The following is a 15771-nucleotide window of genomic DNA, read 5'->3' as shown; positions in this document are numbered from 1 at the left end:
GTGAAAGTCATTGAATCAGAATATGTTCATAGTCTGCTGTCAGTGCTTTTTGGATGAGTATAATATTTTTCCCCTCTTCCCGTACCAGTGTGCAGCACGACTCTGTGGGTGGGCCAGGTGGACAAAAAGGCCACTCAGCAAGACCTCACCAACTTATTTGAAGAGTTTGGCCAGATTGAGTCTATCAATGTAAGTAGACCGCTCCCCCTCCTAACCCTCTAATTTAGTAACAGCATGTTATCAGGGTCTTTGATCTTAAAATGATATCTGTTACATGAACCTCATTACCATATAGTGACCTTGAGCTGCAGTTATCAGTCTTCAGTGTTTCATTTATAATCCCTCTTTCTTTTTTCATTTCTTTTTCATTGCATGCTACACATTCATTATTTTTTTTCACAGTTTTCATCAATCACATATCTATTGATATTCTCCACTGTGAAGTCGTATCTTGTTGTTTAACCTTACCGTGTCCTGTGTAATATGATTTGTACTTCCCCCTGCAGATGATCCCTCCCAGAGGCTGTGCCTATATCTGTATGGTCCACAGACAGGATGCGTACCGTGCCCGCCAGAAGCTCAGCACTGGCTCCTTTAAGATTGGCTCTAAAATCATCAAGGTATACATTACCTCTGTAATTGAATTGATTGTATTTTCATTCTCCTTGCCGTTTCTTCTAATGTAATTTTCTATTGACCTCAAATGGTGAAACCTCTGAGATGGTAAAGCTGCTCCCAGAAATGACTTTGAAACTAGTGATTTCTTGACCTTCCTTTGTGTGTATCTTATCCAGATTGCATGGGCTCTAAACAAGGGAGTCAAGCAGGAGTACAAGCAGTTTTGGGACGTGGACCTGGGCGTCACCTATATACCTTGGGAGAAGGTGAAGCTGGATGATCTGGATGGCTTTGCTGAAGGAGGAATCATTGACCAGGAGACTGTTAATGATGGTGAAAAGAAGCACATCTACTTACGTTCTTTGGCACAAACACTAGGTCTATTGACTTGTTAGAATATATGTAGGATACACAGACAGGTTTGTACACACATGATAAAAGCATAACACAGATGTCCAAACACAGGCCGTTCCCAGCATTTAATCATCTAAGTGGATTTGTTTTCTGCCCCATTCTCTCAGTTGTTTGTTTTGTAATGTTAATGCACCAAATCCTTTAAGAAATCCCATCAGGAAACCCCCACCCTCATAGAAAAATGAAGACGAGGCTAAACTCCCAAATCCAAGCAAAGAATTGGATGATGCTTTATAACTTTGTTTTCATCTTAATGTCTGTTTCTGCAGAGTGGGAAGCAGCCAAGAGTTCTGAGCCAGCCAAGGAAGTAACAAGTCAGCCTGTGAGCGGTGAGGCTACAGCAGCATCTAACACCCAGACTGAGACCTACAACCAGCAGGTCGCCATGATGCCTGTACAGGTACTGAAGAGGGTCTGTCTCATCAATGTAAACAGTACAGTGCACAAAGGGCACTGTATTGTCATTGATAAGTATTTGTAAAAAGAACTGATCTGTTTAACATATTTGATGTCCCCACACATTTTGTTTATTGGATCATAATAGTGACAGTGCATCTTTTTTATTGTAACATTTAGGAATATCGCAATCTGTTAGACATCCAGAGAGCAGTGTTTTTTATCTTAGACTACTGGAACATGGTCGGGAACTTGTGTTCTCTGTAATTTAGCCACTACATCATTAACTTACCCATGTTTTGTACGCACACTCTCGCAGCTCCCCGTGGCCCAGGCTGTTCCTAGTGCAGTAGGTTTGGTGCCTCCTAGCTTCCCTGTCGCCATGGGCATACCCCCACCAGGCTATGGGCCGCCGCCACCCTTCATAAGGGCTGGTTTCAATGCCTCACAGCCTCCGCCAGGTAAACGACACAAAAGTCATATAAAGAATATAAATCAGACTTACCTTAAACTCACAAGCTGACAAATCTATTCTCTGTTGTGCAGGTTTTATGCAGGCAGCACAGACAGCAGCCATGGCCTCGGCAGCTACTTGTGAGTATTTATCACTTGCTACCCTAAAAACTAATACATGCTTATAGTTTTGAAAACTGATGTCCTTTCAAGGAATTCAGCTTGAATTTAATCGCAGAGATTAAATTGGCTGTTCTCTCCTGTACCCATCTGTAGCTTTAGTGCAGTCTTCAGTGGCATCCAGCCAAGACGCTGTCAAGGAATCGCCATTCAGTGCTATGATTCCCCCGACCAGCACCATCCCTGGCGGCTTCATGGCCGGTGTGTTCAACCCAGTGGGAGTCCAAGCTCAGCAAGCCGCCAACGAGAAAGCCTCACAGTCTGCAGACGGTATGGAAACTGCTGCGGAGCTTACACTTCAAGGTGAGGCAGTGCTAACATGTTCCTGCTTGAAACATACTAATTATATTTTCTGGTGGACATTTTGATCATATCCTGTAGCGTGTTTTTATTTGCATTTAGAAAGGTTATTTGTAGAACGTTAACATGTATATCTGTCATTGTATTTTGTCCCCAGGCATGCAGAACGCAGTCCGCAGTGGCATGGGACTCCTTGGCATGCACCCCACAGCTTCGCTCACCCACCAGCTGCATCAGTCTGGTCTGACTGGGCAGAGAATGCCCGGCCTGCTGCCTCTGGATGTGCGACCTAACCTCCTCCAACCTGGGGCTGCCGCCCGTTTCCCACTCCTCATGCAGCAAGGGCCCGTCCAGCAGGCTGCTGGCCTCCTCGAAAGTTCCCTCCAGGCTCAAGCCCGTGCCAGGGCGCCCTTCTCTCAGCTCGACCCCTTCAACAGGGCCCCCAACCTAACCAACGAAAATGTATCCAAGACAGAAGATGAGTCCTCTGGAGCTGATGAGGGCAAAGACCAGGACTACCGCTTCCCTCCAATGGAAAAGCAGAGTACAGGCCTGCTGAGGACCCCTCCACCAGAGCATAGGGAGCCCCTTGGAGTTGGTGGTGTAGCAGGAGGTGGAGGAGGAGGAGGAGGTGGTGGAGGAGGGGGGAGGCCTCCGTTGCTCCAGACCCCGGGGACTCAGCCAGCCAGAACCAGCCTAGTGGGACGTCTGCAGGCCCTTGCAGGCTTCACTCCTGATAACCGCTGGAATCAGACCAGAGGGGACTTTGATGAACGAGATGGCATGCGAGGAGGCTTACAGGCCTCAGGTGGTCCAAAAGGCTTCCAGGAGGATCGGCCCACACCTGGGCAGAACTTCCCCAACCGCTTCGACAGCCGTCCTGGGACAGCAGGAGGAGCGTCTGGTGTTTCGGGCAATGCTGGAGCTGCTGGGGGACCTCAGGCCTGGAACCGTAGTGGTGGTGCCACAGCACCTTTTGACAGTGAACTACATCAAGACCTAGATGACCGAAGACGCCCGTGGGACAGGCAACGAGACAGAGATGAAAGAGATTTTGACTTCAGGAGGGAGATGAATGGTAACCGCCATAGCCGGGAGAGGGAGCGGGACCGTGATAGGGAGAGAGACAGGGAACGAGGAAGAGACCGCAACAGAGAGCACGAGCGTGACAGAGACCGTGACAAAGAGAGAGAGCGCGACAGGGATCGTGAACGTGGGGGCTGGACACCTCTTCTCCCTCTACCGACACCTCTGCTTCCAACTCCACCTCTTAACCCCAACCTGACCCTGAACCAAGGCAAACTGCTTGCACCACTCAAATTAAATCCCCAGATGCAGCCACGATTCCAGTCCCCACTCCTTCCTCAAGCTCAGGCCAAGCCCTCTCTCTTGGGTCTGAATCAGCCGCCGCCTCAGGTTCAGATTAAGTCCCCACCTCCATCACAGAGCCAAGCGGCCGTGCCCGAGCCCCAGTCAGAAACCTCCGCTCCGTCGGAGATACCTCAGTCACAGTCATCACCCTCAACCCGATCACCTGACCTGTCATCTGACAGCAAATGTCAAAGCCTGTTGACTGAGGCTCCTACCAAAACTGAATTATCGCCACAACATGAGACCACTCCACAAACCGAATCACCATCCCAGCCCATGGCCCAGTCCCCGGCTCAGTCCCCGGCCCAGTCCCCGGCCCAGTCCCCAGCTCAGTCCCCAGCTCAGTCCCCGGCCCAGTCCCCAGCTCAGTCCCCCGCTCAGTCCCCCTCCAAAACTACCGCTTCTCCAGACACTGGGACCCCGAGCCAAGCCTCACCACTTGTTGAGGCGTCATCCCAGGACTCACCTGTGGCCTTCACACGGGCTGCCAGCCCCCCTGAAGAGACCACTCACTCTCTGGAGGAGCCGGAAAGCCCTCAGAAGGATGAAGAGGAGTCACAAGAGAGAACCCCCTCACCCCAACCCCAGTGGGTCAATGGAGCTGGGATGGACAATGGCACTGTGGCTGAGTCAACACCTCAGGCGTCTCCTGAGCTCTCTCCCGAGCTCTCTCCCGAGCCTACTGAGGAACCCTCTCCCGATCCCGTGCTCCCTGACAGTGAACCGGAGCAGCAGCAGGAGCAGCTTACCTCTCCTGAGGACGTAGACAATGAACAGAGTGAGCCCATGGAGGAAGCTGCGAGTCAGCCAGTGGTAGACACTGTCACAGACACTGAGGGGACATAATCATCACTCAGTAGGTAAAAGATCATTTTGTAAAGTTGTCTCTTCTTCTCTGTACTCATGTCGGCAAACCACCACACGGGACATGGCGAATACTGACTCACATCAGTTATTGTCTTATAACCAATAACAAATGATTTTATCTCTCACAAATGCCAGTGTACTTAAATAGAAGGCTCATTAGCTGATTTATTGATAGACAATTTTGTTTGTGTTTTTATTTCCTTTTTTAAGTTGTAATGCCACCCCACACGTTTTAATTAATCTTAGCTTGGCGAATTTTATTGAATTGCCTACCAAAATGTTTCAAATGTATATGGGGGGAAATCCGCTTTGACCTTCCTATGGAAGAGAGTAAAAACTCCTGGCTGTTCAACCATGGATTGAATACCGCTACACGAGATACTTGAAAAAGGCAGTTGCTGGCCCCATTTCTGTCTCCTCTTCTTTTAAAATGCTGCTGCAAAGTTTTCAGTGAATGCTTTTGTGGTGTCCTACAATGCTTTCTGTTTCCAAGCAGAACAAATAGCCTGCGTACAGTGAGACCAGTACAGCTGCTAAAAATTGGAGAACAAAATGAACATTTTTAAAATGAACACATGATAATGTATCCCCAAAATAAAATGTCTGTAATTTGTTTCCAATTAAACAGTGAACACAAACAGAAACGTACATGCCAGGGGGGAGAAAAAGAAAAAGAACAGAGGAATGTTCTAATGTTGGGTGCATATTGTTTTAGTTTGAAATAAACATGCTTTGTCTGTTTTTAAAAAAAAACACATGCTTTAGGACTGTTTTCTGACCCAGGACCAGTGGAAACTAAGACTGCTTTACAGGCTCGTACACATTGTGTGCTGTCACTTCAGTCGATTTGATGTTCTCGTAACTCAAGTTGCTGCTATACCATCCATCCACAGAGCACTTTGTTGGATGCAACCGTGGGACTTGTAGTTTTTAGTTTCTGATGACTTCCGCCTGTATGTTTCCCTAAGCGTTTGCTGGGTGACTGACTGTTGAGAATGGGATTGTGCCTTTTTGAATGGATTTTGTCGTTCATGATGATGATGCTACCCAACACTACTGTGTGATGTATACCAGACTGTGCGCGCAACTCAGTTTCAGACAGCTCTATGAACACAGTGCTACCTGCACAGAATTGACTGGCCTACCGTTTGAATGGTAGCTGGGCAGTTTGTACAGCACTCACCTAGAGGAGAACAAGTCTATATACTCCATCGTTCTGTGCATGCAGGCCTGTAGCCATGTTTTAACCTTCTTGTGTCTCTCTTTTGTCATTTCATACTTGTAGTGCTTTTCTGTTGAGACATACTACTAGAAACCCATAGTCTGCTGTTCTCTCAGACCAAATGTCTACTACAGGAGTTGTGATGTTGAATAAAAGTTGAAGGTGCATCGGATTTTTTACCCCTCTTATTGTCATGAATCCTAATTTAGGCCAATCAGAGGACTTCTTGCACATACATCACCACTGCAGCTTCAGACTGCGATAACAGTAGTTTAAACCAGTTAAAATGTAAAAAAACAATATGGGACATGCGTAGCTAGTATCACATATCTTTTAAAGAATGTAAACTAACTAGATGATTGGTTCCCAACCTGGAGGTCCAGACCCCCTCTGGGGGTCGCCAAAGCATCACAGGGGGTTGCCAGACCTTGATTTTTAGAGTTTTAAGAAAACTTAAAAAATAAAATAAAAATACAAAGTAGGCCTGTATCTTAGTATTTCATTCATTTCATTTAGAAAAAAAAAAGAAAATTTTAAGATTACAACTCAAAATATAAACTACTAAAAAAATCTCACAGGAACAACCTCGTCCTTAACTAGAGAAGTCCACAGCTAAAACAACCAAAGAGCCAACAGAACAATGGCCAAGCTCCAGGGAGAAGAAAACACTGAATTAGTCAAAAGATAAGCCTATTAAATATCTATGATTGCTAGAAAACTAAAAAACAGAATAGCATAAAAAGTTAATAAAAAGAAAACTAATCTCTGATACAATATTCGCAGAAAAGAATCTGCTTAAAATTCATCCAAATCGCTCCTTACACACAGATGTCCTGCAGTTATTGCCTTCACTGTTTGGGTTCGTTGTACAGTTTATTAGTTGTCTTAAACTGTTATTGCTATGCATTGAATATAACATTAACTATCCACAAAAAATGTCACTCAGTCTGGGGTATTTAGTTTATCCAATTTAAGGGAAAACCTTGGGGCAACCATTGACCTAGACTGTTGGCACTGTCTTCTTTAGATACTACTTTAGTTCACTTACTTTCAGGCAAGCGTCAGAGGCCAGCAATAGAATAACACTCGAAGAAAAACTCCCATAAGACCTGAGATGCTTAACAAAGGTCATTTCCACAGTCAAAACACTGCAGTATACTTTATTCTACACCCAGCACTAAAAGTGTAGATGACTACCAAATGCCCTCCTACTAAAGCAGCCGCATAATCTGCTGAATCCAAGCAAAGGGCACATTCCTCACAAGGGACACTTCCTTTATATATAATAAAATATATATATTCAGCAGCCATCTGGCACTTACCTGTGCAGAACAAAAGGGTAAGGAGGGAATATACAAATGAGGGAGATGTAGGAGAAGATGCTGGCCACTGCTTTACCCCCCCTCCACCCTGCACTGCCACGGACCCGCCTGCTACAGCTGCAGGAAATGCTTACACAGCACATGCTTGCACCCAGCTCTTCCTTACGCTCATTTATGGCCCAGCTAGTGTCAGAAAACACAACCTAGAGGATTTATTTAAACGGTCGCCTGCATCGCGGCCATGCCACTTCAGCACTTTTTATTTTTATCAGGAGAAAAAACAATGGGAGAAGAGCAGCACAATGTGCCGCATAATGCCTTTACCTCTAATTACACTTAAGCTTAGCCTGCTAATCCAAACATTAATACCCAGAAAAAGAAGTCACAGTTTGGCTCTGGATTTAGCATCTAGAGACTTGTAAGCTGGGCTGAAAAATACCCGCTTGTTTGTCTCTGAGTGTAAATTTCTAGTTCCCACCTGGCCTAAAGGCCCGGGCAGTCAGCCAGGGCGAGCCTCCTGCTGACCTCCCTGCAGACAGATCTGACAGGCGTAGACTTTGAATCAACCGCTATCTGCCCTGGAACAGACATACATGTACACAACAGTTGGCCAGCTCCCCTCTGGACAGCAATAAAAATAAATCCTCACTCTACTGAGCATCCTTCGGTTATTTCAGGGCTCCTGCAGATTGTTAAAAAGTCTGAAGAGGCACCGAATTAATTTAAAAATAAGTCCTTAATTAGTTTTTAAATGTCTTCAATCAATAAAACATAATAAAATCCCACCTCTCATGTCTTTGCATTTTTAACTAGGCATGTAGGGGTGAAACTGAAAATCACACAAATGATCTGCATCACAGCGTTTACTCGTTTGCTCCATACAGCTTTGTATAGCAGTCTGTGTTTTGCACGTTTGATTATTACTGTGCCACATTGTTCTTCTGCTGATGGCACAGGACACACAGAAAACTACTCAAAATCATACAGCCATGTTCAAAAAAGATGTGATTTGAGAGTGATAAACACAAAATTGCCCCCCAAAAAAGAAAAAAATTGTCATCTCATCAAACCCCAGGTATTTTACACCCAAAAAAAGTATTGTTTATGTTACAATAATCATTTGGGCAAAATTGTAAATCCAACTGGAAATTTTCTGCCTGATAGCCCCTAATGTGTCTCATAATTGCTCCTAATCCTACATAATTGTCAATTAACTTAATTTTTTTCTTAAATTTTGTTTTTTGTAAAATAAATATTATTCCGAGTGGGATCAAAAAAGTTTCAAAAACCTTAAATCTAACTCGCTTTAAGCTGTAGGACCCCTGTATTTATCTGTGGCTGATATAAGGGCGTGTGTGCTTATGTGGATTACAGTGATACGAGCATCTCTTCCTCTGCTCGTCTTACATTACTGCCACTATAACCAGCAGGCACGGCCCTGACTCATCTGAGGCTAATGGTGTTTCTGTGCCAAGCCATTTGCACATAATTGGCATATAATACTCCATATAAACCCCCAGCCAAGACTGTGGGAACAAAGCAATGTTGGCCTGACCTTTAGTTAAGGATTACCCCGGCACAGGCAACTAATGAGATCACCTAAACCGTAATGGCATGGAAGAATAATACACTGCCAGTCCGTGCACATGTGTGTGGTTCTTGCTGTAGGTCAGAGACACAGAGGTCCCCCGCTGTGAGGAAGTCAATTAGACAGAGTGATGAGGATTTAGCTTGTAAATTAGTTTTAATATGATCATAAAATCTAGCCTTCTATTGCTTGAAGATGTCCAACTTCAAGTCATAATTTACACTATAAGGAGTGTTTTAATTAGTTTTGGTGGTATTGAAGACTAGTGGTGCATTTCTACAACAGATATTGTTCTCCAGTTGCCTTTAAATGGACCACACTCAGTGCATCTATAGTGTCAGTACCACGTCTGACCATTTGAGGTCAGTGTGGTACTGCAGCTCTCGCCAATAGGGCAGACAGGAGTCTGTGCACTGTTCTTGGAGTGCGACAGCTTGAAATCTGCAGTGCTCACCTCTCTTACCTTCTGTGCTTCGCTCTCAGTGAGACAAATAAAAGCCCGCCAGTGCCACGGCGGAGTTTATCTACACATGAAAGTCCCTCCTTTGAAACAACAACAGGCTCAGCATCAGGATAAGGGCATGGAAAATTGCTGCCATGCAGAATCTTCACGGTGCCACTGTGCTGAAATTAATTCATCAGATACCTCTTTCCATACCTTTTTCAGATCGATACAGGAGCGCTGTGATAAATGGAATGAGCTCCCCTTAGTGTTGAGACTTGGCCCGTTTTCTTCAGCTTCTCAGTTGCTGCATTCTTAATTGATTAGAGCTATTGATTAGGCCTCCCAAAGCCTCCAGACTAAAATCAGCCTCTATCTATCAGCCATGGCCAGATACCCAGATATCATATTCGCACATGGTGGAGTCCGTGCCAAGCCGAGAGCGTTGGCGTGGCGGCTCGTACGAATAAATGAGCATGAGAGATTGAGTTAGTGCGAAAAAAAACAGGGCCATTTATCTTTAGTCCACCTAGTTATGCAGGAGAGGAATACCCTATCTCTGCTCGCACTCTGCAGCCACAGTAATTACTCACCACTGTGGGAGTGTGTGTAAGTTTCCCTTTGCTTTCAAGAAGCCACTGTCTGCACAGCTCTCTGTTATCAGAGCCAGCAGACTCTTCCAGACTGGGCAGAGGTGTCCAAAGTTCCCTCAACCCAGGAACTCAGCCTAGTCATGAGTTCCCCCCCTGCTGCAGGCCGCACCCTGCTGCAGACTGGCTGCGAGAGGCAGCAAGGTCACAGAGTCCCCACTCCACTGGGAAGTGTGAGTGTAGGACGTTAGAGCAGCTGTGGCCCTGGAGTTGGATTGTTGGTGGGGATTTTGTGACTTGCTCAAAGGCACTTTAGCAGGGTGTATATCTGCCAACATTTGGGTTTAAACAGAAGCCCCCAGGTTCTCACTTGCTGCTCTTTTGAGCTTCAGTAGGAATTTTAATTCATGTAGCCAGAGGGAAATAATCTTTCACTTTCTGAAATAACACTCTACAGGAACGTGTAAAGCTGATGCCATGACCATGACTACGACTTCATCATATAAAAGTAAATTAAAACGCAACAAATGAATATGTAACAGAGGATTGGCATTCAGTCATTTGCAGACATATGAATGAATATTCTGTTCTTGTTCTGTATATATCTAATGGACACATCCATAACAGCTTTTTACTTGGTACAGAAGCCTTTATACACACGTTTTAGTTTGCTGCTGTCAGACTGCTTCCACAAGTGTAGCCTAATGGTGATGCTACACCTCTTTAGTTTAACTCTTACTGAACATGTCCATCACAGTTCTTAAAGTAGCTGCACTAGCTCACTTTTGTTCAGTCGGTCCTCCACTTTGGTCGAGACATTTACTCAACAACTGTTAGGTTGCCAGTAAATGTGGTACAAATATTCGTAGTCCCCTTTGTGAGGCTGACATTTTTGGATTTCAGTGAAATGTGCCAACAACTGTTGGGTTGGATTTCCATGCAGTTTGGTGCAGACATTAAATATTTATCACATTACCTGCAGAAAATGCACAGATATGAAAAGTAGTATCATACAGACATTGGGCCTGATGAGTCTACAGCCATGCTAGCGACTCTGTGAGGCTGTGCTATGGGATTTTGAGCTTAATGCCTCTACTTTTCAAGTTTGTTCGCATGTTAACCAAAGGCGTAATGATTCATTGATCTGCATCGATATATCTATTAAATGAACAACGATCCCGCATCATCGATGTAAAGTGAAAACATCATCCTCTTTCAGTGCTCTTATTTTGAAATTCTGCGTCCCCGTCACATAGCGTCAGGCCCTGTAAACAAATGGAAAAAGGTGTTGAAAGTTGAGGTTTTGGGTGGAGGAACGGATATCTATCCAGTGATGTGTTTTCCATTGAATAACAGAACCCCAGTTACAGGTGTAGTTGATGGTGTCTCCCACAGAGTGGACGCTTTGTGGCGATGGTGATAAATTGCATTGCTGGTTATGAGAGAAAGTCGGAGAAAATCGAGGTCATTATTGATGCGGCAGCGAGGCCTGTGGATGTTGGAGACGTTTCGGGAGAGGACGTACAGCAGCTGCTGAGAGATGCTTTTCGGCTCTCTCAATCAGCTGAGAAGTAGTTCAGATGCCAGAGGGAGCGGGTATCGTTGTTTATTTTTAGTGTAGACCTTAGGTTGAATCCAGTAGGTGGCGGTAATGCGACTTTCTGGACGCCAACCGCCATTAAACACAACCGAAGAAGAAGAACACAGCGTCAGGCAGGTGATTAAACGCAGCCCAGAGAAACATGATGAAGATAAGGCTGCGGATAACTCCGGAATAAATCATTGGCGTGGAAATGTTTTGTTTTCGGAGAAACTATGAGTCAACAGACAGAGATTACGTTATATGTAAACAGAAGCCGTACTCAGGAAACAGGACGTACATGCGACTTACATCTCACTTCACTAACTTCTTGCTAAGGTTACATTAGCTGCTCAGTTTCAACAATGTTAGGCTGAAAAAACGAGCATGCGGACTGTTCAACCGCGCTGTTCTGTCGGGAGATGCAGCGACTTAAACCAGTGGTGAGTAAGAGAAAGCATAAACAATACATGTAAATTGGTTAAGTTATGAGTAGAAGAAAAGTCTGTTAGCCGCTTAGCTAATTAATGCAAGGCTAATGCTAACAACGCTAGCATGTTGTATGTTTGGGGGTTTAGTCTATGGACGTGGACAGTTATTATTGAGCTGATTTTTCATACTTCTGCTACAAGATTGTGTTAATCCACGTTTTGAGGATGTAAAAACGGATGTCGTTTTTTTTTAAATCTCAAGAGGGCGATGCTGTGGAGGAGTGAGGCGGATCTGAGGCCCTTGTTCTCAAAGAGGCCTCACGCTTAATTAATCATTAACATTGATTCTTAAGAAAATGTAAAAAGGCGACTTCTATAAAAATTTGACCCAATACAGTTGGTATTAAAAAGGACATTAGCCCTAGAGATGAAAACCTTATTTTTTCTGCTCAGCTGTAAACATATTTATTTTTGTTGTAAAGGTTAACTTTTTAACATGGGGGTTCATGGGAACTGACTCACTTTCTGAGCCAGTGGCCATTAGGGGAACTACAGAGGGGTATTAAAGATCACAATACCAGTACCCTTAAAGTGGTACTGATACCAGTTGAGTATTGCAGTTGGTACCCGCAGTGTGAATGGAGTGCTGTGTAGTATATATTTCAACATTTTGGTAGCATCTAGGCCATGCTGAAGCTCTGTGCCGAGAACAGTTGGTTAGAGTCAGTTACAGGGCTAACTGTTAGCATCACACGACTAACATTACCTAACGACTGTTAATGGTTGGCGTTGTATCCGACCACCAACCACCAGCCAATTGTCGCCAAAATATGTAAGTGGCTTGAGTACTTCACCTACCATCCAAAAAATCCCACGGCAATCTACTGAGTGGCTGGTAGATTTTGGAATCCAACAGACACAATGGCAGATGGACAAAAAAGTTGATTTCCAACCCCGATTAATGACACAGTGGAGCCATTTCAAATCCATCTGAGTTTAACATTACCATTAAATAAATTATATGACACTGCCACACACATCTTTCACACACTTTCATGCTCACATGATAAACCTTTTTGATATAGGTTGCCAAAGGCCTTTATTTTGACACCACCCTGTGGCTAATTATAACAGTTACTTCACCACAAGTTATAAACATCAAAACGCAGCTGTAGGCTCTTAGTCTTGTAAGTATATAGTAGATGCCTCTGAGGCTCCCCAGTGACATGCAGAGACTCATCCAATCCCGACTTATTTCTACCTAATGCTGTTGATTGTTCTCCTCTACAGAGTGAGTGCTGCTCCACTTTTGTTTTTGAAAGTAGCAATATGTCTCGTTTTCCCTCAACTTTCATGAGGATATTTTATTCCCCCCTCTCTCGGGGTGAATAAAAAATTTGGTAGCAAGTGATTTTCTTTTACCGTCATGCCAGGAGCAGGAGGAGAGAGGGCCTGTGTTTGCCAAGTCGCTGTGTATTTGCATACCGAGGAGGTGTGTGTGTGTGTTATCGGTGGTCCACATGCCTGTCACCTTTTCCTACACACATAACTAACTGTGTGTGTGTGTGTGTGTGTGTGTTGGCAGTGTGTCAGCAGTGCTGCAGTGTGACCAGAATGATACCCATTAGTGCGAACGTGGTTTACACAAGCAAACAGTACGTTCACTGTTTAGGATAGATGTCTGCTACTGTTGTCTCTGTTCACATTGTTAGTGCCTAATCTTTCCTGTTAGTGGCCCCGTTTCAAAACGCAAATATCTGTAAACACACATCAGCTGTTTGCATGCGACTATCTCCCCAAAAATGCCTGTTTTCTCAAAGCGGCTGTCTCATCAGAAAAGTGCTGTCAGTGCCTCTGCTTCTTGTCTCAAACTGCTTGTCACGGGGCGAGTGTGGGGTCATTGCAGGAGGTTAACCCTGTGAAACCTGAGGAAATTGGCTTGATTTCTTTCAAAAACATGGGAAGAATGCAATGAGCAACGAAAGATGACCCAAAACGTAAAAGAAAATGACCTGAAAATTAGATAAAAAACAACCAAGAAAAAGAAAAAAAAAAAATAAACAAACAAGGCAAATGAGTAAAAAATTAAATATTTTTGTGACATAAGTTTAAGAACTGAATTTTGATAATTGTACTTACAAATATTTCCCTAGCTTTAAAAAAAATCATTTCTATATCTACTAATTTCTTGCAGTTTGTGGATTAATTCTTACCAAGTTACTAATGTACTTTTCCCCCCATGTTTTTGAAAGAAACTGCACCAATTTCAAAAGTGTAAATACTCGGGAAAGACATCCAAAAGCAGCACAAAAAAAGTGATGTCGGTCCAGATTTCAAAGGGTTAAAGGTCACAAAGACACAGGGAGGAGTCTGGGAAAAATGCAGGAGAGAGTAGTTAAGGAAACGTAAGCACCTTTTCTTGATTTTCAGAGAGGATCCAGTCATGATTCACGGCAGGCGGAGTGTTGTGTGTAATGTGGGTGACAGGGGAGCTTATTAAATCTGCCAACACAAAAACAACGAGTGTGTGTGTGTGTATGTGTGTGTGTGTGTTTAGGGTAGGAGGGGAGATATGCAGGGAGGGAGGTGTGCCGAGATGCTGAGCAAGCGGTGCGAGTGTTTGACAGCGCAGCACATTGTGCCTGGATATGGGCGAAACATGAAATGTATCAGTAAAGACAGGCGGGTTACGGGCTGCAGCCTCCAGCTGTCAGTCTTACATCAGCGCCGCTGTCATGCGAGCGAGCCCGTGCACATATTGCAGTCACACACACTCATTTAAACAACCTCCCACAGCATTTACATCAATTTTCCGATCATGCAGTCTCATTTTTGCACTGCAGCTACAGAGGGTGTGTGACAAAGCCTCGGCACTCACGTTCACACAGCCGTATGACGTAACAGACGTTTTATACCCTCCTTGTTCTCATGCCGCCGTTTTCATTCACACGGCTGTCATCATTTGGAGAGGAGACCTTATAAAAGCTGGTTATTAAAGGCTGACTCAGCGTCTTCCTGCAGATGTGACACCTGGTTCATCAACAGGCAAAACAAGCCTCATTGTTTCCATTAAGTGTGTCTACCTGCCCACACATATGACTGTATTTGTTCGCCCCCAGTCTGCTTCGCTGCCCCCCCCACATGCTGTTTGTTAGCATGGTGCAAGCAGCGAGTTGGTAATTAGCCCTGAAGGCCCCCTCGTAGTCTGCCTGTTTGTTTACGGCGGCAAGAGGCAGATTCCCTCCTGAGAGACGGAGGCGTCACTCAGAAGTGTGCACATGAGACGGAGCAGACGGTGTCAAATTAGAAAGATAGGAAATTCCTGACTCACCAGAATCAGGCAGGAGAGGGGGAGAAGGGGGAGGAGGAAGTCGACAGATTTGTACGGATCAAGGTGCTGTGATCAAACCTGCTGGTGTCTTTTACTGATGTTTTTTTAACCGTGTTTATCACATACGTCCAAATGGAATCACATGTTTGACTGATTTTGGGGATGTGAAGGCAGATAGTGATGTCCTTTTAAGTTAAGCTGTCACCATTTTGGGCCAATATTATACGAAATTTCCTGTTTTACCTTTACTTGTGTCTGACTATGCAGATTTGGGATATATTTGCACATATTTAAAGATATTGGCAATGTTGTAATCTGAGATGTATTGCAGCGTCATCTAGCGTGACCCATTTACTTTGGGTTATCCACAGAACACACTGTCAACAGTTTTCATTATTATTCAAGTGGAAATTACACAGTGAGAGTGAAGTGATCCCTAAATTTGTGACTTTTTTTTTAAAGCTCCCCTTCCATGCATGATAATGAAGTAAAGCACAAAGAGAGGCATCAGGCTGCAGCACTGTTGTTGAGGACCGTTTTTCTAAAGACAGCTGTATTTGATCAAGATAACTAAAAGTCATTGATTTATTGATTTCCATCCCAATGTGCCATTCATCATATTACAGAAGGGAGGCATCTTCAAAATGTATCTATTATCCAAGAGAAA

The 15771-nt window shown here is 44.4% G+C and overlaps 1 protein-coding gene across 4 annotated transcripts in view; it reads left to right on the top strand.

The window, feature by feature from the left end:
- Positions 1–15771, top strand: part of scaf8 (SR-related CTD-associated factor 8) — an 86736-nt gene that overhangs the window by 22830 nt on the left and 48135 nt on the right. For 2 of the 4 annotated variants that reach the window (XR_015778584.1, XM_088087052.1), the window contains exons 13-20: positions 89–189; positions 507–620; positions 795–951; positions 1302–1432; positions 1748–1889; positions 1975–2022; positions 2158–2364; positions 2519–4592. Coding sequence is in view for 3 of the 4 variants with exons in the window: in XM_088087052.1 (XP_087943178.1) it covers positions 89–189; positions 507–620; positions 795–951; positions 1302–1432; positions 1748–1889; positions 1975–2022; positions 2158–2364; positions 2519–4578 (2960 nt within the window). In the remaining variant the exon portion in view is untranslated. Of the gene's footprint in view, positions 1–88; positions 190–506; positions 621–794; positions 952–1301; positions 1433–1747; positions 1890–1974; positions 2023–2157; positions 2365–2518; positions 5994–15771 lie in introns of those variants that run through there. The other 2 variants (XM_042501513.2, XM_088087053.1) reach the window with 1 other exon arrangement.

Source organism: Plectropomus leopardus, chromosome 14 (genome assembly GCF_026936395.1).
Source record: "Plectropomus leopardus strain MGB_pleo_1.0 chromosome 14, ASM2693639v1, whole genome shotgun sequence".
In the NCBI taxonomy this organism is placed as follows: domain Eukaryota; kingdom Metazoa; phylum Chordata; class Actinopteri; order Perciformes; family Serranidae; genus Plectropomus; species Plectropomus leopardus.
The sequence above is the reverse complement of the archived record's forward strand: the minus strand, read 5'-3'. Positions and strand labels throughout refer to the sequence as shown.